This window comes from Cotesia glomerata, linkage group LG1, assembly GCF_020080835.1.
Source record: "Cotesia glomerata isolate CgM1 linkage group LG1, MPM_Cglom_v2.3, whole genome shotgun sequence".
Taxonomy (NCBI): Eukaryota; Metazoa; Arthropoda; class Insecta; order Hymenoptera; family Braconidae; genus Cotesia; species Cotesia glomerata.
Window position 1 is genome coordinate 11,085,331 of NC_058158.1, and position 21,652 is coordinate 11,106,982.

The 21,652-nt window shown below is 29.4% G+C and overlaps 1 protein-coding gene across 3 annotated transcripts; it reads right to left on the minus strand.

Moving 5' to 3' along the window:
• Positions 1–988: 988 nt before the first annotated feature.
• On the minus strand, positions 989–20,857 carry LOC123259893 (PR domain zinc finger protein 1). Of its 3 annotated transcripts, none has more exons than XM_044720693.1 (8): positions 20,093–20,857; positions 6,540–6,710; positions 5,466–5,585; positions 5,252–5,377; positions 4,969–5,168; positions 2,883–4,651; positions 1,719–2,054; positions 989–1,636 (listed from the first exon to the last, which is right to left on the minus strand). In XM_044720693.1, the coding sequence occupies exons 2-8, from the start codon at positions 6,702–6,704 to the stop codon at positions 1,485–1,487; spliced, it is 2,868 nt and encodes a 955-aa protein (XP_044576628.1). In that variant the 5' UTR covers positions 6,705–6,710; positions 20,093–20,857; the 3' UTR covers positions 989–1,484. The 3 variants fall into 3 exon arrangements, with proteins under 3 accessions (XP_044576628.1, XP_044576618.1, XP_044576638.1); XM_044720683.1 differs by lacking the exon at positions 20,093–20,857 and adding an exon at positions 7,223–7,863; XM_044720703.1 differs by lacking the exon at positions 20,093–20,857 and adding an exon at positions 6,811–6,828.
• Positions 20,858–21,652: the final 795 nt, after the last annotated feature.

The window sequence follows — 21,652 nt, forward strand, 5'->3', positions numbered from 1 at the left end:
CGTTATTGCTTTTAATTTTTAATTTACACTTTTAGTGTAAAATTGTGAGCTCCAACAGCTGTATTAATATCAGTCTGCGAATTCGTGGAAATATTATCATAGAAGAGCGATTTGATATCTAAGATTCTATCAAATCTAATTTATCCTTTTCTATTATAAATAAAATTAAATTTCTTCTCATTAATTATCCGCAAAAGATTTCTTCTTACAATAAAATTCATTATTAAACCCAATTGAAATTTAATAAATTAAATCACTTATCTATGAAAATATCTGTAAGCACGTTTTCGTTTTTTTTTTTTTTTTTACTTTTTTTTTACTTTTTTAATTTTTAAGCGGTAGACTGTATACAGTAAACTAAAGATCTAGTGAAGAGTCCGCTTAAATATTAATGGAAGTGTGTCCAATATATGATTATTTATAAAATAATTGAGATTAATAAATGAAGAAATAATGGAAGAATTTACAATATATTTAATAAAATAAAAGTTTTAGTAATAATTTAAAAAAATAAACAATTTAAATTGTAACAAAAATTAGTTGAAAATACTGATTGGTTTTTAATTTGAATTTTATAGTTAAATAAGATATATATCTTGATAAAAAAATATATGTACATACTGAGTATATAAATTGATATATATGAATGTATATAAGTGATTTGTGTCTGTTAAGAAGATATGTAATAAATAAATTATTTCTTCAATTGTATACAGCCTACCGTTTGGCCAACCGACAATACAAATAATAATTAAATAATATTAACAATTATAGTAATAATAATATTAATAATATATATATATATATATATATATATATATATATATATATATATATATATATATATATATATATATATATATACATACATATATTGTGTACTTTATAATATCTTCCTAATTACTGATTACAATTATCCCTTATAATAGTATTTACAGGTACAGGTCTCGTATAGTTGCAGTCGTGTCGTCACTGGTTTTTTTTAACTTTTTAGCCCTCTTGATCACCCTTTTTTTAAAATTATCAATTTATCACTTCATTTGTTCTTTTAATTTTTAAAAAATTTTAATTTTATAAATACTGGCGGGTGCCGACAAAATCCGCCAATTGGAGATAATTAAGTACTCTAATGTACAAAATTTATATATTATAAATAACGCAAGAAAAATATATCATCGAATTATGTGGATATAGATAAGATATTATAAGAGTAAAAAAATTATTTAGCATTAAAAATATTTAATTAAGGAAGCATTGGTGTTTTATTTTTTTTTTTTTTTCTATTCAAATTAATAATATTTATAGAAAAATTTATTTCTTCTTTTAAAATATCCATTAATTCGAGAGTATTTCTTGCGTTAGCGTATAAGACTCGAAGTAATTATCACCGATTGTGCAGATCCGAAGCCATAGGGTCCCATATTGCATCCAATTATCACATTGGACATTTTGGAGCTGAGATTAATTTATTAAAAATTAATCCCTTAAGTACATTCAATAATATGTGGCTGAGAGGTTTCTATAACACTCGGTCGACCCACTGAATTGTCCAGATTGTGTAACGACGTTGAATGTGCACTATTACGCCTTTCATAATTTTCTATGTGCTCTAACTCGCAGTCTTTTTGCATATTGCCTGAAAGAAAATTCAAAAAATTAGTTAATAAAATTAAAGAAGAAATAAATTGAGTTTTGGTTTTGTTATAAATTACACTTACCAACATCAGGTCCGTATTCGTAATAATTCGGGGAACCAACAGCAGCAGCTAGAGCTAGCTCGTCCTCAATATTATTTGGCCTGCAGCTGGTGGTTTTCCAGTGGGTCCTGAGACCACTAGCGCTTATATACTTCTTGTCGCAACCTTGACACGTGTAAGGTCGCTCATTGGTGTGCAATCGTTTGTGCAGCTTTAGGTGGACAAACTGAGTGAATTTTGCTGGACAGAGGTCACAAGCGTACGGCTTCTGCCCTGAGTGCAATCTTAGGTGGGTCTTGAGATTCGAAGTTGAGCTAAACCTCTTCTGACAGATTTCACATTGGTGCGGCTTTTCACCTTTTAAAAAAATAAATTCATTAATATAAATATTATGTATAATTTTTAAATATCAAAATGATTTGAATTTTAGGTCTTAAAGTGAAAATATTGGTCGTAGAAAAAAAGTTTTAAACAAAATTTGTAGGGAATTTAATTTTTTATAAAAAATGTCTTTTTTATACGACCAATATTTCGACTGTAATTCCAAAATTAAGATTCAAATTTTTGCTAATCATAAAAATCTTAATTTTAAAATTAGAGTTTTTTTATTGGTCCTATAAAAAAGTTTTGAAACAAAACTTGTAGAAAATTTAATTTTCTATAAAAAAAAGTCTCGTATTTTTTAATACGACCAATATTTTCACCATAATTCCAAAATTAAGATTTAAAATAAATTTGTTAATAATAAAAATCTTAATTTTAAAATTAACCAATATTTTCACTTTAATTCCAAAATTAAGGTTCAAAATAAATGATTCAAATTTTTGCTAATAATAAAAAACTTAATTTTAAAATTACGGCTTTTTGTTGGTTCTATAAAAAAAGTTTTATAAAACAAAACTTGTAGAAAATTTAATTTTCTATAAAAAATGTCTTATGTTTTTTTTTTAGGACCAATATTTCACTGTAATTCCAAAATTAAGATTAAAAATAAATGATTCAAATTTTTGCTAATCATAAAAATCTTAATTTTAAAATTACGGATTTTTTATTGTTAGAAAAAAATTACAAGAAACATTTTTTATAGAAAATTAAATATTGAAAATTTTTATTTAAAAATTTTTTTTATACGACCAATATTTTCTTCTTAAATTAATATAAAAAATTAATATTAAAAAAAAGTACCTGTATGAACCAAATGATGCTTCTGCAGATGCGCCAGCTGCGTGAAGCTTTTAGTACAAACATTGCACTTGAAAGGTCTTTCGCCTGAGTGAGTCCTGAGGTGAACCTTAAGATTAGACAACTGTCCAAAAGTCTTGCAGCAAACATTGCACTCATAATGCATCTTTCCATCTTTTTTCTTAAGCGGATAGGGGAGAGACCGATATCCTCTAGAGCCTTGAGAATTAGGACTGAGCGAACCGCTCTGTGAGCAAGCATGATCATCGGGAGACAGCGAGCTCGCCGGTGAGTATCTGTTGAGCGCGGAGTTGGCATGGATCGTCAACCCGGGATGATGACCCAGATGAAGATTGTGAGTCCCAGCAAATAAATTAGCCTGGTTGTCAATCTGCATCGTGGAGGAAGTGGGCAGCTGATGGCCAGCGGGCTCGTGTCTCCTGCTATCACTCCTCTCATAGACAACATTGCTCGAGGGGGTGGGCGAGTAAGCCGAGCAGTTGATGGAGAGCGGAGCTATGTGCTGGTGAGAGCTGCCAGTTTGATGATACAACCCATAAGGATACGAGGGGGACTGGATCGGCGAGACACTAGGATTATTATTTATCGCAGTTCCTACAGAATAATTAGACTCCACGTGGGAGTTTGAGCTGGAGTACATGATCGTGGATGGTCCTAGTGCCGGCGAGGAAGTAGTTGAAGCACTTGTCGTGGTAGGCGACGGGCTTCTCCGTCTTCTTCTTAATTTATTCTGGCAACTGTTGGTCGCAGGGTGGAGGTTGCTGGTGGTTGAAGTAAGAACCGTGCTGGAATGAATATTCCCAGCGACTGAGTGGCCATTGGTGCTGTTGGAGCCATTGCTGCTGGAGTTGCAGGGGTGAAGGAGACTCCCCGTGCTGGAATGAGGGTTCACTGGACTCTGGAGCATTGGAACATTGCAAGTTGAGTTCACCAAAGAGCTGGTGCACTCTGCAAGGACTGGCAAGTTGGAACTCGAGTCTGGACTGCAGGGAAGAATATTCCCGTACCTGTGAGACTTTTTGTACGAGTACGCCATCTCCGTGGGGCTAGATGGCGGGGGAGTCACCGAGTCTATGTGGATTTGATTGTGAGCTTGGAGATGATTACTATGATTACTATGAAGCTGGTGAATGTTTGTGTTGTTGTTGTTGTTGTCAGTATTGCTCCTCAGAAGGATATTCTCCAAAATAGAGCTGCTGGGGCTGGTCATGCAGGATGTCCGGCCGGTGGTTGACATTGGAGGCGATTGGTGGTTGCCCTTAACCTCTAGTTCATAGAAAGCCTTCGGCTTCTTTTCAACCTCGTCCGAAGTGGAAATCATAGTCGCTTTTTGGATAGGAGACACGGACTTTTGGGGAATTTCGGGAGTTACAGCTCGGATTTCTTCCTTGTCTTTAATATCTTGAGTCTTAGACTGGAAGTTGTTGTAGGTCTTGCTTATCTTTATCTTCACTTTTCGGTACTCGTTTTTGACTACCACGGTGTCTTGCTTGATAACACTGTTGCCGGTGGACGCGGGAGGGGGTGATGACGGCGACGGCGCTGATGAAGAAGTTCTGGTTGTTTTGCTGAAGTCTAAGACGTAGTTGTTTTCGGAGTCGGACTCGCTGCTCTCCTCGTGAGGGGGTGTGAGAATCTCGTCGTGGTACCCGTTTGAGTGGTAACCCTCGTCTGATCTCACTGAACCTTCTGTGGGAGTCATTTGGCAACGGCGCTCGTATACTACTGAGTCTTTCATTGTTATTCTTTCACTGAAAAATTTTTTAAATATTAAAAAAAAAATTTTTTTTTTAATTTTTCAGTAAAACTTTTTTTTTAAAATTAATTTTTAATTTATTAATTGAAATGTGAAAAGATATTAATTTATAAATTTGATAATAAAAAATTATGTTATTTAATTTTTTTTAATATTTAAAAATAAATATTTGACTTATTAAAAATTAATAAAAATTTTTTGCCTTTTTAATTTATTTTTTTATAAAAAATAAAAATAAAAAAAATTTGCGTATAATTTAAAAAAAGTTTCACATCCTAGTCTTACGCAATTAAATAAAATAATTAAAAATACCTTAATGAGATAGACACATCTGATGAAGTAGGTATTTCGTTAGTTGGTAATGCCGATTGTTGAACTTGTTGGCGTATTCGCTGGAGCATAAGCTCACCCGTAAATGGATAGTTTAATCTCTCCGCAAACTCGCGACAGTACCACACTAGCAACTCTTGGTTCGGTAAAATTGGTTTAATTGTGTAAAAATAAATGTTCATCTGAAAAATACATTTTTTAAATAAATTAATAAATCAGTTATTATCAGTATAATTTTTAATTACAATAATTGTTAGTAACTTACTTTGTATTGACATGCTATCAAATTTTGGGACTCAGATGAGTACGCGGGGTTAACGTATCTCATCCAATTTGATTTTTGGATATCGTATCCGTCGATGTAGTAAAACAACTCATTGTTTTTATAGACCTGTTGCAATAAATAAAAGAAAATTTAACAATTTATTAAATTAATTATTAATTAATAAGTAGAATAGATTTATGAAAAACAAACTTACCCTCCAAAAGTACTTTCGGTTCGCGTCGACAGGTACTGAATCTTTAGTATATTGCTGTCCGACCAAAGGTCCAAAACGAGTCCCTTTAGGGATGTAACTCGTGCTCCACACACCCAAAACCTAAGCCCACAAAAATTGTATTTTTATTATCAAAATGCTGACCTTTATTTCTTTTATTTTAATTTTCAAACGATTGAACTAATTTTTTATGAATCAAAAGCTGCTATTTAAAAACCTTTACTCTAAAGGTCAGCTTGAATAATAAATCAATCGAATCATTAGATAAAAGCAACTAAAAATAATCGGAGATTATACTACTATCTTGATATTATAAATTATTATAATCAAAATCGACAGAATTTGTGAAAAAATAACATGACTCTCGACCTTTTAGTTTAATATAGAACTTTAACAATTTATTCATTATTTCTGACTATAAATACCCCTGAGTTAAAAGTTTTACGTCAATAAGTTATAATTGTCAATAGTTTGATGTAACATTTCTTCAAATAGAAAATTTTTATCCATTTATTCTTTTTAAGATTAATATTTATCATTTAATTATTTATTATTCCTAAACAAATAATAAATAATTATTATATTTAATAATTATTAAATATAATTGTCAATAGTTTGATGTAACATTTTTTCAACTAGAAAATTTTTATCTATTTCTTCGTTTGGAAATTTATTTTATTTTTTAAGATAAATATTTATCATTTAATTATTTATTATTTCTGAATAAATAATAAATAATTATTTTATTTAATAATTATTAAATATAATTGTCAATAATTTGATGTAACATTTCTTTAAATAGAAAATTTTTATCTATTTCTTCTTTTTAAAATTTAGTTTATTTTTTAAGATTAATATTTATCATTTAATTATTCATTATTTCTGAATGAATAATAAATAATTATTTTATTTAATAATTATTAAATATAATTGTCAATAATTTGATGTAACATTTCTTCAAATAGAAAATTTTTATCTATTTCTTCTTATCAAAATTTATTTTATTTTTTAGATTAATATTTAAATAATTTAAAGATTAAAAATGAAAATACGTACATCATTAAGAGCTTGAGATTGCTTTAGAACAAGATTTCTCGGTAGTGATGCCTCCGCCCGATTTGACTCGTTCGCCGACGTCGAGACATCCGGTACCAAGTAAACCGCGTGTAGTTCAAACTCCTCCTCCCTCAGGGTCGCGTGATCCCACTCACTAGCCTCCATTGTTCACTGTAACAAAAATTAAAAATATTGTTTATATTATTCATCGCAATAATAATTAATTAAATATTTATTTATATCATATTAATTAGAAAAAAAAAAACGCTACCCATAGCTCAATTTAAATTTCTGCGTAATTAATCCCCTAAATAATTTTCATCTTAATTTTTTAATTAAAAAAATTAAAAAAATTTCTTCTCAATTTTATAAAAAAATATTCGGGATATTTTTAAGTTTCATTCAACTGAAAGTGAAAAAAAATATTTCTTCTCTCAGCAATTTTAATTGAAAAGACTTAAAAAAATATATGACGTCGCTGCACCGAGCTTGCACGCTTAAACACCGCGAAAGTGAAACCCGTCCATGCATTGATCGACTGCAAGCGAGAGGACTGGGAGGAGGGTTGAGGAAATGTGGGCGGAAAGGGGCGAAAGATAATATAAACTCCAGGATCTTGACCAAAATATCTTTCCTATTTTTACCCATTAATAATAACAATTATTTTCTTTATTAATACATACACTTTTTACTTAACTAAGTCCTCAAAAGTCCTTTAAAATTTTTAAATAAATTTCAAAACTTTCTTATGTGATCCTGTGATTTTTCAGAGAAATTTCATCGATCATTTTTACAATAAAAATCTCAGATTTTATTACTAAAGTTTTATAAACGCCAGTACTTTTAAGACAAAATCGAATTACTCTAAACATTTACTAATAAAATAAACTAAAAAATAGTAGCCGATCGATCGATGTGTTACGACACGTTTTTGAGAGCCCTTATCGATTATCAGGACATCGGAGGGCTGGAGAACGTCCCAGTCACTATTTTTTATTTATTCAGTCAATAAACACTGTTTACAATCAGTCTTATTCATCATCGTTGCTAATTTTGTGCGTCGTTGTCAAGGAAGAAATTTTAATTTCAAATAATAATAAAATCACTTTTGATTTTTGGGAGTCGCCCATTCAAAAATTCTTCGAGTGATTAAAAAAAAATCCAAGTTCCCTTTCTCTTTTTCCACCGCGCATGTCCTCCCTATTGGGCCACGTAAATACACTTACACTGCAGCTCAATTTTTTATTTTTATCCAAAAAAATATAGACTATTTTTTACAATTATAAAAAATTAAAAAACCACTTAATTATTTTTTTTTTTTTTCACTAAATTTAAACTGATAAAATTTTTTTTTTTTAATTTTTCAATCACTGGCAATTCATTTTAATTATTTTAAACAAATTCAGACCGAAATACTCAACAAAATTGTTTGATTTTACGATTTTGTAGTGGTTCATCTTATCACGGCGCACAGTTGTAATATTTAACGAAATTTAGCGAGTTTTCCTCAAAGAAAAGTGTAATTTAGTGGCGAACGCGAGGGTTTCGCGGATGGCACAGTGTGGAACTCGGGTAGACCTGACCTAGCCCAACACGAGTCTCCTTGGCTCGCCTACGTTGGTATTGGCTGGTGGCGCATGTTCAAGTTATACAGTGTATATATAAATATATAAATTGTAGGTATATCTGTAACGAAAGAGGCAGAGGCAGCACCAGTACAGCAAAACCCATATTATATACATGGTGGTGCATTTCTCCTGCGCTTTCAATCGACCCGCCGCTGAGAGCGCCCTCTCCCTCCCTCTTTCCGCTTTCTGTCCATCCCCGACAGGCCGACAGTCGCCCTCAACAATCCCTCTCATTTTCACATCAATATCACTCTCTTTCGATTTTCATCCCCTCATTCTTCAATCACGGCAATCCGTACCAGTACCAGCTTTACATTATATATTATATACTCATTGTAGTTTATATATTATTAAACATTTTCTTCCCGAGGATTCAAACTTCAAAAGAAGGCTATTATTAAACACATTTTTATGCTTTATACTTTTTACCTTTATTCAGTTTTGCTAAATTGATAGTATGGATTTTTTCTTCTTTGTCCTGTTACTTTCGCTGTGCGTCCAGACATCAAAGTCTAATAAGTGCCAGTAATAGTTAAGGGTATCGAGGGTTAAAAAACCCTTTATAAAGTTCAACGTTATTTATAAAAAAAGAAAATAAATAACGAAGAAAATTTATTTATTATAAAAAACTAGGAGATAAAATTATAGAATTTTTTTTTTTAATTATTTATCTTCTTAAGAAGAAATTAGTGGATTTATTTATTGAAAAAATTTTATTGGTAATTTATTTCTGAAGAAATAATTGAATTTATTTATTTAATAAGAATGAAAAAAAAAAAAAAAAAAAAACAATTTTCTTTTGCTAAAAAATTAATTAAAAAAAAAATTTTTTTCTTTTATTCATTGTAGAAATCTGTAGACCTAATCGGTGTTTAGGCTTGAGTTCAATGACCTCTATGAATTCAAGGCGGGAGAATTAAGACTAAATTATGCGAAAAAAAATCACAAATTAAAAAAAAAATTATTCATTTTTTTAAATTAAAAAATAAAAAATATAATTTTTTTCTAAAATTTCGGATCAAAAATTGTAAATCATTAATAATAATTTTGAAAAAAAGTGATTATTATTAATAAAATAATAAATGAAAAAAGTAAATATAAAAAAATCCCAAATTAAAAAAAATTCTTCATTTTTTTAAATTAAAAAATAAAAAATATCATTTTTAAAAAAGATTTTTTTCTAAAATTTCGGACAAAAAATTTTAAATCATTAATAGTAATTAAAAAAAAAAAAAAAAAAAAAAAAAATAGATTATTATTAATAAAATAATAAATAAAAGTAGGGAGGTACTGAATGAAAATTTCACTTTTCCGCGTATTTCTTAGTGTTCACTTGAACGATCTCGCCCGTGCGAGTGAGCGACTAGCGAAGAATTTCCGCGTGAATCGGCAACGACTACTAACCCAGATACGTCTTCAGGTCGTCGATCTCGAGACTTCTCGAAGAAGTTGACTCCATGTGTACCAGATAACATTTCTATGATAGTTTTTACACTCTCGTAAGTCCTTACGAAGACTCGTCAAATCAATAGACTTTTTTTCCTCTAAATAAATCATTAACTATACAGTCTACTCGATATTATATCTGCGTCATAGCTTAATGTCGATTGTCGACAGCATAAATCAATGTCTTAATAATTTCTTCGTAATTAAATGGAATTAATTATCGGCGCAAGTCCATTAACGGAACAGTTTAGCTTACAAATAAATAGACTTATTAGTAGGTATATTTATAACATACGAGATATAACATATATAACTGGATAAATTCTCATCGAGTTCATTGTACCTTGATCACATTCACAAGAAATCTCCCGTAATCGGTGTTGTAGGCGATCGTGGGCAAATGTAAACCGGAAAAGTAACGAGTAAGTGAATTAGCGACGGCTTCTTTCTTCATCTTACATTAACTTAATAATACAATAAAAATATATTTGTATCCATATATATTTACAGTTTCAGTAAACTCTTGAGTTTTCTCCCCTCTCAATTTCTTTCCTATTTTTTTACCACTTCTATTTCTCAACTAAAGTACAAGTTCGTTCATTCTCTTTGGTCTTATACTTAATACTTATTCTGTTTGTACTCGTCCGGTTAAGCGCTCGAAAGAAGGTCTCTGCCGGTCATTGTCCCACTTGGTAATCGCCTCACCATCTGGACTTGGACTTGGACCACAAGTATCCTTTTAATCAATTTTATATTCTCTACTTTTTTGCAAACTTTTATCAATTTTCAAACTCCTGATTTTTTACTCATCATTCTACTGATCATTTTTTGAAGTCAATTAATTTTTAAACTCGCACGATGGGCCTTCGTGTAGGAGTATTACAACTTTTACCTCATGTATTACACTTGTTATGCATTTATATAATTTTTTTTTGGGATTGCAAAATAGTCTGTAAATATTTTGTTGATTTTATTCACAAAAATATATTTTTAATAGCCAATTTTTATATAATTTAATTTTATAAAAATATGTAGTTTATATTTAATTTATAGTAAAAAATTTAGCTATTAAAAATTTAATTGATGAAAAAATTAATTTGACTTAAAAGAAGAAATTTTAATTAAAAAAAAAAAAATTATTTTTTAATAATTTTTTTAATTTCTTCTTTTATATTAAATTAGTTTTAAAAATAATTTATTTATTAAATAAATTTTTTATACTTTTAAGATATTTAATTTATAGTAAAAAAATTAGATATTAAAAATATGATGAAAAAATAATTTGATTTAAAAGAAGAAATTTTGATTTAAAAAAAAATTATTTTTTAATAATTACATTTTTAATTTCTTCTTTTATGTCAAATTAGTTTTATAAATAATTAATTTATTTATTAAACAAATTTTTTTAAGCAATTATAAGATATTTTTCTGGAAAAAAAACTAAAGAAGAAATGAAATAAAATCAATACTCAAGTCTAGGCTACATTATAGCGGATTGTAACTGTTAAAACAGTTTTCCTACGCAACGTATAATAGTAATCCCTGATTGTTAGTTACATATAAAGCCCACATGATCCGCAAAGACATAATAAATAGAAACAAACGCGATAAAACAAAAACAGAAAGACTGCAGGGGAATAATAATGGCAGAAAAGAAAGACAAACAAAAAAAATTAGCGAATAAAGAAAGACACATTCTCTGTCCAGCGATTTATTTAATACGGTAAAATAATAGTAACGTTACTTATGTCAATTTATACGACAATCTTAGGCGGTTCGCGATTATCAGTGCATACCGATTGTTCTTTCTCTTCTCCGTGCATGACTATTTATTACATTCGTGATGTAAATTTTTTCACCAATAAGAACATCTATATTTTATCTAGAAAATAGCTAAAATATATTTACAAGTAAAGGATTAAAGCGTAGAAGGAACTTTTATTTAACTTTTATTTAAACATGGGTGCATACACTTGGTAAGTCGGTATGTAACTTGAACCGTTATATACCAGATATACTGTAGAGAATACAGAGTCCCGTTTGAAGTAAGTTGCGTGGTGAGGGGAAAGGAACACACGAGACATCAGACACGAGGTATCAGTGGCCCGGCCAAAAGTAAAACCGAATTCATTTTCGGTCTCGTAAGACCGCAACGCCAGCCGGCCACCCGAATTTTAGTTTTACACTATACTACAATAAAGGTCGTTGACTTTAGCTCTTTTTTCTCCGCTAAACTTGCCAGAAGAGAATTTTCGGTTTAAAAAATTCATTGTATGAAAAAAAACAAAAATTGCGCAACTAAGAGAGATAAAGCTAAAGCTAAAGATTGGATTCTTGGACCGCAGGACCTCGAATCCGCAAAAGGAGGGAGGGGAGAGATGAGAGTTCATCGAACTCGATAACTCGTAAATTCGATTTAAAGATGCTACACGTGTCAGAATAGTCGAATAAAAAACTCAAGCTATTCAAATAGAAGAATTTTTTTATTCCGACCTCTAAATATTATTATTAATTCCAAGGGCTGAGTTTAAATTTTTATTTTGACGTCCTGCAGACAGATAAAATATAGCTAGTTCCTTGGAATAATTTATTATTATTATTATTCTTTATTAACATATGCCAAGGCACAGGCCGTTTGGCAACTTACATGATTTTATTGTTTTATTGTGTACATTTTAATTATTTCTTAATAATATTTCGTCTCAAAATAAACTTATAAGTTAAAGAAAGAGATCATAATATTTTTGTTTTACATCAGATTTAACTTAATCTATTTTTATTATTTAAGTCTAGATTTAATAAGTAATCGTAAATTTGATTTTTGAAAACCTTGATACTGCTTGATTGAATAATTTCTTGTGGTAATTCTTGCCAAAGTCGAATAAATGATACTACAAATGAATTTTCATAAGAAATTGTTGGTATTTTAAAAATAACATTATTTTTTTTACTAGCTACACTAATAAAAGGATTTATTTGTATTAAAAAATATTTGTTAATAGTTAACAATTCATTTATTAGAGACCACTTTTTGGTATTAAACAAATATTTCTTAATATTTAAAATGATTTATTTGTATTTAATAAATCTGCTATTAATTTATTAAATCTTTTTAAAAAGTAAGAAATATTTGTTAAGGACTAAAAAGTGGTCTAATAAATGATTTGTTAAATATTAACAAATATTTTTAACTATAAACAAATCCTTCTATCTTCAACGAATAATTCTTGAAAATATACACAGTAAAAAATTTTGTGTTAAAAATTTTTATGTTAAATACTTAACACTTATCTGTGTTAATTTAACACAATAAATGTCAAATTTACACATAAAATTGTTAAATATTTAACACAAAATTTTTTGACGCATTGACGCAAAATTTTTTACTGTGTAGAGGTTTTCCTGTTTCTAAATTTCTGACTATAAAAATAACATTTATATTTATTGTATTGGTTAAAATTAACATTTAATTTATTGTATTGGTATTAATAAGATAATATGTTATTTTGGTGTCTCGGTCAGGTTTTTATTATTATTGGTGTTCTTATATTATACCTGGCAGGCTCCCTTGGTAAAGATCAATGTACTTTTTCTCGGGTGCGTCAAAGCCAAATTCTCTTTCTGGTTCTTCCTCTGTCTTTCTTTCTCTTTCTCCGTTTCTCTCTCGACAGGATCACCGGAGGACATTGAACTTGTTGGTAAGATCGACTGCGAATTATACCAACGTCCTCGTCGGTTCCTCGTTTTCATTATCATTCTTTTAGTGGATATGGAATGTCATTTACAGTTACACTTAGCTCCTTTTTTTTTTATTTTTTGTGGACTCAATTTAGCATTAATGTATTTTAATACAGCATTGTAGCTCGTCGATAATTAAATAAATTAAATGAAATTATTTTGAGGGAAGATTTTGCGGTTTAAGTAGTAATAGTCAACGATGTGCGAAACGACGGGTTGCTTTCAATGAACGGATGGATTTTGTATGGTCCATTGTAAGAAAGGTGATATGGTAAGATAGGGAGAGACAATGCAAGTGTGAGCTTGATATGAGCTTTAATGATTATTCGGTGTTTAGTGTCTTATATGAGCGGAAAAAGAAGCGGTGAAGGCGTAGATATGCAAGAGCCGCTACATCATTTCGCTAACTTAATGCGGTACTCTCGCAAACTCGCAACACGTACCGAGTACAAGCTACGAGGTCTTTGAACTCCTGGCACTCTTGCGCTGCATAACCCATTTTGTAATAGCCCACTTTGTTTAACCGGCACGCGGCATCCTCACACGGCCTGAACTCCAAGCAAAACCCAGATACCTTTGTCGATATTGCAGCTTTACTCACTTTGTTCTTTTCTTCACTCATTTTCCTTGTTATTATTGTTCCAACGCCGTCAGAGTTATCCAAGTCTTTTTTTTTTTTCACACTTATCTCTAAGATCCTTTTTTTGAAAAGTTGTAATTTTACTTTTTTTTATTCTTATCATTAGTAATTGTTTTGGTTCAAGACTTAGAATAGTTTGAGCCGTAAAAATGTCTTTTAAATTTTTTCTTAACAATTAAATATTTTTTTTTCAAGTTTAAAAATTTTTTTTTTTCTTAAACAAAAATTAATAGAATTTATTAATAATTTTTAGCTGACATTAAATATTCAAATTTTTTGTTATATTGTTTTGGTTGAAAGCTTAGAATAGTTTAAGCCGTAAAAATGGCCCTTAAATTTTTTTTTAAACAATTAAATATTTTTTTCAAGTTTCTTAATGCTAATTTTTCAAAAAAAATTTTTTTTTTCTTAAATAAAAATTCGATATCTTATTAATAATTTTTAGCTACCATGAAATATATTAAAACGTTTTATTATTATTGAAGATTTGCCAAAAATTAAAAAAAAAAAATTTTAAACAGTTAAAAGTACATTAATTTATTTCAATTTATCGATTTTAATCTTGATTTAAATAAAAATCAATTCCAAGAGACTTTAGTAGAGCAAAAAAATTTCAATAACCCAATGACAAATTATGAATGACCAAAAAAACCTAGACAAACTTTTAGGTATTTAAATGTGTAAAGTAGGAAAGAGTTTTACCGGTTGAATTAACTCTGAGTGCATAGAAGATCGATACCTTACTTTCTAACCTAGTTAAAATCGCTGTCTCTCGCTTACACTTGATTCCTTTTTCTTCGACTCTTTCCTTTTCCTAGACCATCTTTCTCATTGTAAAATCCGTTAGCTGCTGATTTTTTATTATTATATTCTCTTAACTACCATTTCCATAATAATTCACTCGGCTCAATTTTTTTCATCTCTTTTCATTTCTCTCTAAATTGCATCATTAATATACAAACAAGTAAACCATAACAGGCTATTAATTACATTAATTACTAGATTTTTTGAAGTCATCATTAAAAAGCATAAAATATAAAGCACAATTAGAAGTAACTTATTATAATTATAATTATAATAAAAGGGTAAATAACCTGCAGTAGAGTTGCGAAAGAGATTAAATAATCGAATTTGTCGTTTCCGCATTGGAATTATACACTCTCAAGACGTCAATGTCAATGCCGCAGCGCCCTTTCACCTTATATAACGAATAAGTATACAAATACGGAGTTGCCGCGAGTATTACGGCTCAAATTTATCAACTTAAATATCATTTCTTCTGTAAAAAAATTTTTTTTACAACCTACAAGACTGATTTTTGTTCCAGGTCTGCACGCGCCATCTTTGCGGTCATCCTGCGGGACAATTTTGCCAAAATAAGGCTACTTAAGACCCTCCAACCCTCCGACAAGGCTGCGAAGAAATAGAGAGAGCGAACGAGTAGTATAGAGCCAGAGAAGAAAAGAAGCATATGTGTATGTATATATATTTTTATATATGTATATATTGTACGGAGGGAATCTCACGGCTGACGGCTGGCCGTGACTTTACTCAACTCGTGCGGCACTCAGCGCAACGCGTCAATGTAGAACGGTCATTGACTTCCCGGCGGTCGTAGTATAAGTATTATATTATATATAGTCGGCTCTCCTGCGTTGGTACTTGTGACCACCACCACCACCACCACAGCCGCCATCGCTAAGTCTATTCTTTTATATCATCATCTATAATCTCATGGTTTTATATTTATGTAGATAAATATTTTTAATTGCAAATTGGTAATGCTAGGTAGTGAGCTGCACTTGATTTTTGCACTTGTAATTTAGTTTTTTTTTTTTTAATTAATAACACTTTTGACAATTTTGCTTGATTAGAATATAAATTTTTATTTATTTATTTATATAAATAAATAAATAAATTTTTATTCCGATTTTGTATACAAATTTTTATTTTAATTAATATTTTAAGTATTTTATTGAGAAATTTATTAAAAATTATTGATATTATTTTAAAAATATTTATTAAATATATTCTGAGTTTTAAAAAAATATTAAAAAAAATTAATAAATTAGAATTTAGTTTTTTTTTTTTTAATTAATAACACTTTTGACAATTTTGCTTGATTAGAATAAAAATTTTTATTTAATTTAATATTTTAAGTATTTAATTGAAAAATTTATTAACAATTATTGATATTATTTTAAAAATATTCTAAGTTTTAAACAAATATTAAAAAATAAGTAAGAATTTTTGTTTTTAAAAATTATATTTAATTTATGAGAAAAAAATTTTTTTTTAATTAAATAAGAAAAAATCCTTCAGAATATTTTTGGCTATAAATTAATTTTTTTATTATTATAAATGTAATTTTCTTGCTTAAATTGGTTTAAATAAAAAGAATAATTATATATTAGTAATATTAAAAGCAAAATTAAATAATAAGAAGAAAGATATTAATTAAAAAATTTTTTTTAATAAATTTTGACTGAAGATTTTTATATTCTTCTTGGTTAAAAAAAATTTCTTCTCTCAAATCGTCAATTTTTTTTATAAATGCAAATTAATATGTAAATTTGAATTGATTTAAATTAGAATAATAATTACATGATTTAAAAGCAAAATTAGCGAATAAGAAGTAGGAAATTAATGTAATAAAGCAGAATGATAAAATAAATAGGCTATAATTATAATAACTATCTAACAAGTGCTAAAAAGTAATATAAATCTCGAGAAACTGTACGGAAATTGGTTTATTACGGTACTTTGGCACTATCACTAGACTGCGCGCAGAGATTCCAAAAAATAAATAAATTAATCAATCCCATAAATTGCAGAAAATTCTCGAAAAAATAATAAAGATCCTTTCGATTGGCGTCTCACCTAAAAAGTGCAATGACCGTTCCAATAAAAGGACCCCCACTCGAGTGTTCTTGGCGATTGTTCGACCCTGGCGCTGTGGTGGTAAATGTCCTGCTCGTTCTGTCATGAGCACCCCCTCCCCGAATAAGAGATAGCAATTTGTATCTTTCAACTGAATTCCCTTGACACCGGAGATACCGTTATGTCACATTACATTAAACATTACACTGTACAAGTGCCTTTGGAGTTCATTTATCCATTTGTTTGTTTTCCAGCCGGATCCTCTGTCTAGATAGGATATTAACGCCGTTCGAACCCATTGTCATCATTAACATCATTAGCGATCCTCTGCCGAGGGAAGAACAATTAAAAGTATTGCATGGAAAAAAAAATTGAGTAAATCATTATTTACAAGCGGGGTACACCCTTTTTTGGCCATATCTAAGTGGAAAATTAACATTTTTTTATTCTACTTGTTTTTACGGCGCATTTATGATAAAAAATATCGTGAAAGAAAAAAAAAATAAAAATTTCAATAGCTTTTTTGCCTTCAAAAGTTGGAAAAAATTTTGGCTCTTATTTTTTTGGATAAAATTTATATTTTATCTTTTTTTGAATGACACTGACGTTAACAGACGTCTAAAAATTTTTGTTTTTTCTATTAATTAAATTACGATTAAAAAGATATTTCTAAAAAATTGCACTTATAGTTTTTCAAGTTTTTTACAAGTGAAATTTTTTTTTAATTGTTCAATTGAAATTTTTTCAATAAAAAATTTCTAAAAATTTTGAAATGTAGGCTAACTTTATTTTCATTTTTTTGATATATATTTTTTTGAAAAAGACAAAAAAAAAACTACGATATAAAAAAAAAATTGGATATCAAAATTTTCTAAAAAATTTATAAATTTTCTTGAAAATTTATTAAAATTGTGGTAATCATATTTTTTTTTTAATTGTTTATTTTTTTAAGTATTGAAAAAAAAAAAATATATCAAAATTTTCAAAAAGTGAAAATTAAAATGGACCCACTTGTAAATAATTAACAAAATTTTTTTTTATTTAAGTAAATTCTATTAGATTCAATTTAATTTTTTTATCTTAGCTCCTGACGCCGCGGTGTCTCCGAGCGGGCAAAGTTCAATGGCCAAAAAAATATAAACATCCTTAAATACCGGCATATGGCAAATACAATAAAATCCTCCGAGTTTTTTATATATAAATTAATATCCGGATCGAACAATGGCCTTCGTATTTCCGTCTCATCCTCCACTCAGCAAGTCCGTTATTTCTTTGGAAGGCCCTTTCATTTTCTTATTTCTTCCCTGCTCCTTTACAGCACTACTATACAATCGTTGATAAAAAAAACTATTGCCGAGAGTGAGACTATTTATTTATTTTCCTTAAATTTTTTACCGTGCGGTAACAGAATATTTTTTTTTCTCTAACAAAATCCCGTTGGCGCTCCTTCCTGAGGATGCGTTCAAGCAAAGCAGTTCCCCAATGAATCTACCAAATGTAAGCGAGTGCTTCCTCCGTTTACTTCTTTTATTTTCGACTACTCTTCTTATTTCAGTCTGCTCTTTTATTTTACTCCAAAAGCAACGGTACTCTGTTATATCATATTAGGAAATGCGTAGCGTAGATTTAACGGTCTCTTGTCTTTTCTTCCCAGAATTACGCCACTAGTCAATAATATAACTCTAAAATTTTATCCTGTAGAGTTTAACTTTAACCTTGAGCAATGACTTTTGTTAAATTGCACTGTAATTTCTTAAATATTGACGCTTTTAAAGATATAAGCTCATCCCGATGTTACAATCATCAAGAGCTTTCATTTGAATACCCACATGCATTTTTGATATATTTTTCATATATACATATATATAACATATATTTTAAAGATATAAGCTCATCCTGATGTTATACTCATCAAGAGCTTTCATTTGAGTACCCACATGCATTTTTGATATATTTTTCATATATACATATATATATATATATATGAAAAATTGATGTGGGTACTCAAATGAAAGGTCTTGATGAGTGTAACATGGGGATGAGTTTATATCTTCAAAAATGTCAATAGTTCACAAGATACAAGGTCATTTTTCAATTATATAATATATATAATATATATTTTAAAGATATAAGCTCATCCTGATGTTATACTCATCAAGAGCTTTCATTTGAGTACCCACATGCATTTTTGATATATTTTTCATACATACATATATATAATATATATAAATATATAAAATATATGAAAAATTGATGTAGGTACTCAAATGAAAGGTCTTGACGAGTATAACATCAGGATGAGCTTATATCTTTAAAAATGTCAATAGTTCACAAGATACAAGGTCATTTATTAATTATGTATCTAGAGAATATTTTCAAATGCACCCTAAATATTTATCATCATAAATTAACTATCGGTAAGGAACAAAATTGTATTCTCTTAATAATATAGATGATAATAAACCGGAGATTAAGTAAAAGTGAATTACACAAGCCCGAATTTATAATGATCTAATGTAGCAAATCAATTCTGCAATTTAAAAATATTTTTTGTCATACATTATACATTAATACATTATATATATATATATATATATATATATATATATATACATATATATATATATATATATATATATATATATATATATTATACCTGCGGTGTGTTATGTATATCTCTTTCGTAACCGGTCTCTTCACAGAGTAAATTTCATTGCGAATTACGAAATAAAAAAAATAGTTTTAGATTAATTTTTAGGAGTCCTTGGGTTTGAACGAAGGCCAACAGATCTTTGCCAACGACTAGGTAAATTTCAACATAAATTCTGTCGTAAATTATAATAATAATGATGATAAAAAAATGAGATCTTGGATAGACCCTACAGAATAGAGTTAGAGTCTAAATCTAAATCTAAGCCTGAGAATTAAAGATTGCCAAATAACTATTACTTTTTTTTTTTAAACTACCAATAGACTCTCAACACTTTCGATATCTCGGCCTTCGAGCTTAGCAAATAGTTAAGCCCTCTTTTTGTATTATGACCTTGGATCTAAGAACAAGCCGGCAAAAAGTTACGGAAGAGTCCACCGTAGGTTATGTACTTTCTTCAAGATATTATAAATTAAATCTAATATTTCTTCTTTTAATTATAACCCAACAAGTAAACAAACAAATAAATAAATAAATTAATTAATTAATTATAAAAAAAAAAATGACTTACCTCACTAAGACGACTGCAAAAAATTGTCCTTAAAAAACCCTTGAGCCAATTGTCATGTCTAATTAATTAAAAATCTCCAATTAATCTCAGTGATTTAATAATCCAAAGTCTTAATTATTTTGTTAATTAGCCGCAAGTCTTATCCTAAGAGTTTTCTTCGGTAACAAATAAGTATATACAAACAGTATATATACAAAACACTCCACCAAAATTACATTTATAAATATATATCTCACTCTTCACGTTCACCACAACCCTTGTGTCACATTAATAAAATATAAATAAATAAATAAATAATTAATTAATAAAAAAAAGTTCCCAAAAATTGATAAATAAATTTATAAATTTATAAAAATAAAGTCTGAAGACACTCTCGAGGGGAATCACCTCAATGTGGTCGACGTCCTTAATGAACGGTTGTTTCGTACAGCCGCGTGGTACGTACTGAAGCTCAGAAGGTGAATATAGGTATAGGAAGGCCAGAAGCGCACAACGTCAGTGGTGATGGCGATGGCGATGGCGGCAGGGACCAAGAAGAAAAGGAAGGAGGCATTACACCTCGAAGGCTGTTCTACGACCACGGTTTCTTCTCCCTTTACTTCTTCTTCTTCTTCTTCTTCTTCTTCTTCTTCCACGATAGAGTGTCTTGGCTCCTCTCTCCTTCCTTACCTCACATTACACTGGCCACTTTGCTTTCGTTCTCTTCGACTTACACACCAGTTAAGAGTCAACGAAACCACACTGAAGAATATACATAGTCTTCCTCCTCATTCCCTCTTCTACACACACACTTTGAGCACGTACGTGAGCCTCGGCATTCCCGTGACTATCATCGGGAAATTCACTGGTGCAGAATATATATATACATATATATATATTAATGTTAAGTTTGTAGGGACCCTGGTTCTTCGTCCCTGCTCGAGTGTAATGCTTATAACTTGCTATGCTTGATGTACAGCGAGCAACGGTACTTCGCTCTTCCGTCTTTGCTCGACAATAAGAGCACAAATACTCCTGATGGTTACTGACCTCCGAAAATAATAAACTTTTACCCTCTTTCTATGGAGGAACATTGTTACAAGATATTCCGAATTATCTCCAGTTACATCGACACGTATGTACGCACCATAAACTCACGTATGAGACTCGATTTCGTTTGGAATTTTTTTAGTCAGCTTAAAAGGTTTCATGATTCTTGATCCTTCGACAAAAATATCCCTGACGAAATATCCCTGCACAGAAGAAAAAATGTTCTTAAATTAAGTATATAATTTTGAAGAACTTAATATTCTTGATTTAAGGAAATTTTCATCTTGATTCAAAACAATTACCCACCTCAAAATTATATTCTTGTTTCAAGAATTTTTATCTTGAATCAAGTTAATTTTTTTTTTCAGTACGACAAAATATCCCCCACTGATAGAAGGATTTCTTAACATTCAAGAAGATTTCTTTGTATTTAAGAAATCATTTCTTCTTAAGAAGGGTTTATATTTTTTCTCTCTCTCGCTCTCTATTGGACAAACGAGAGTATCTCTGTCATACTTGTACAACTTATGG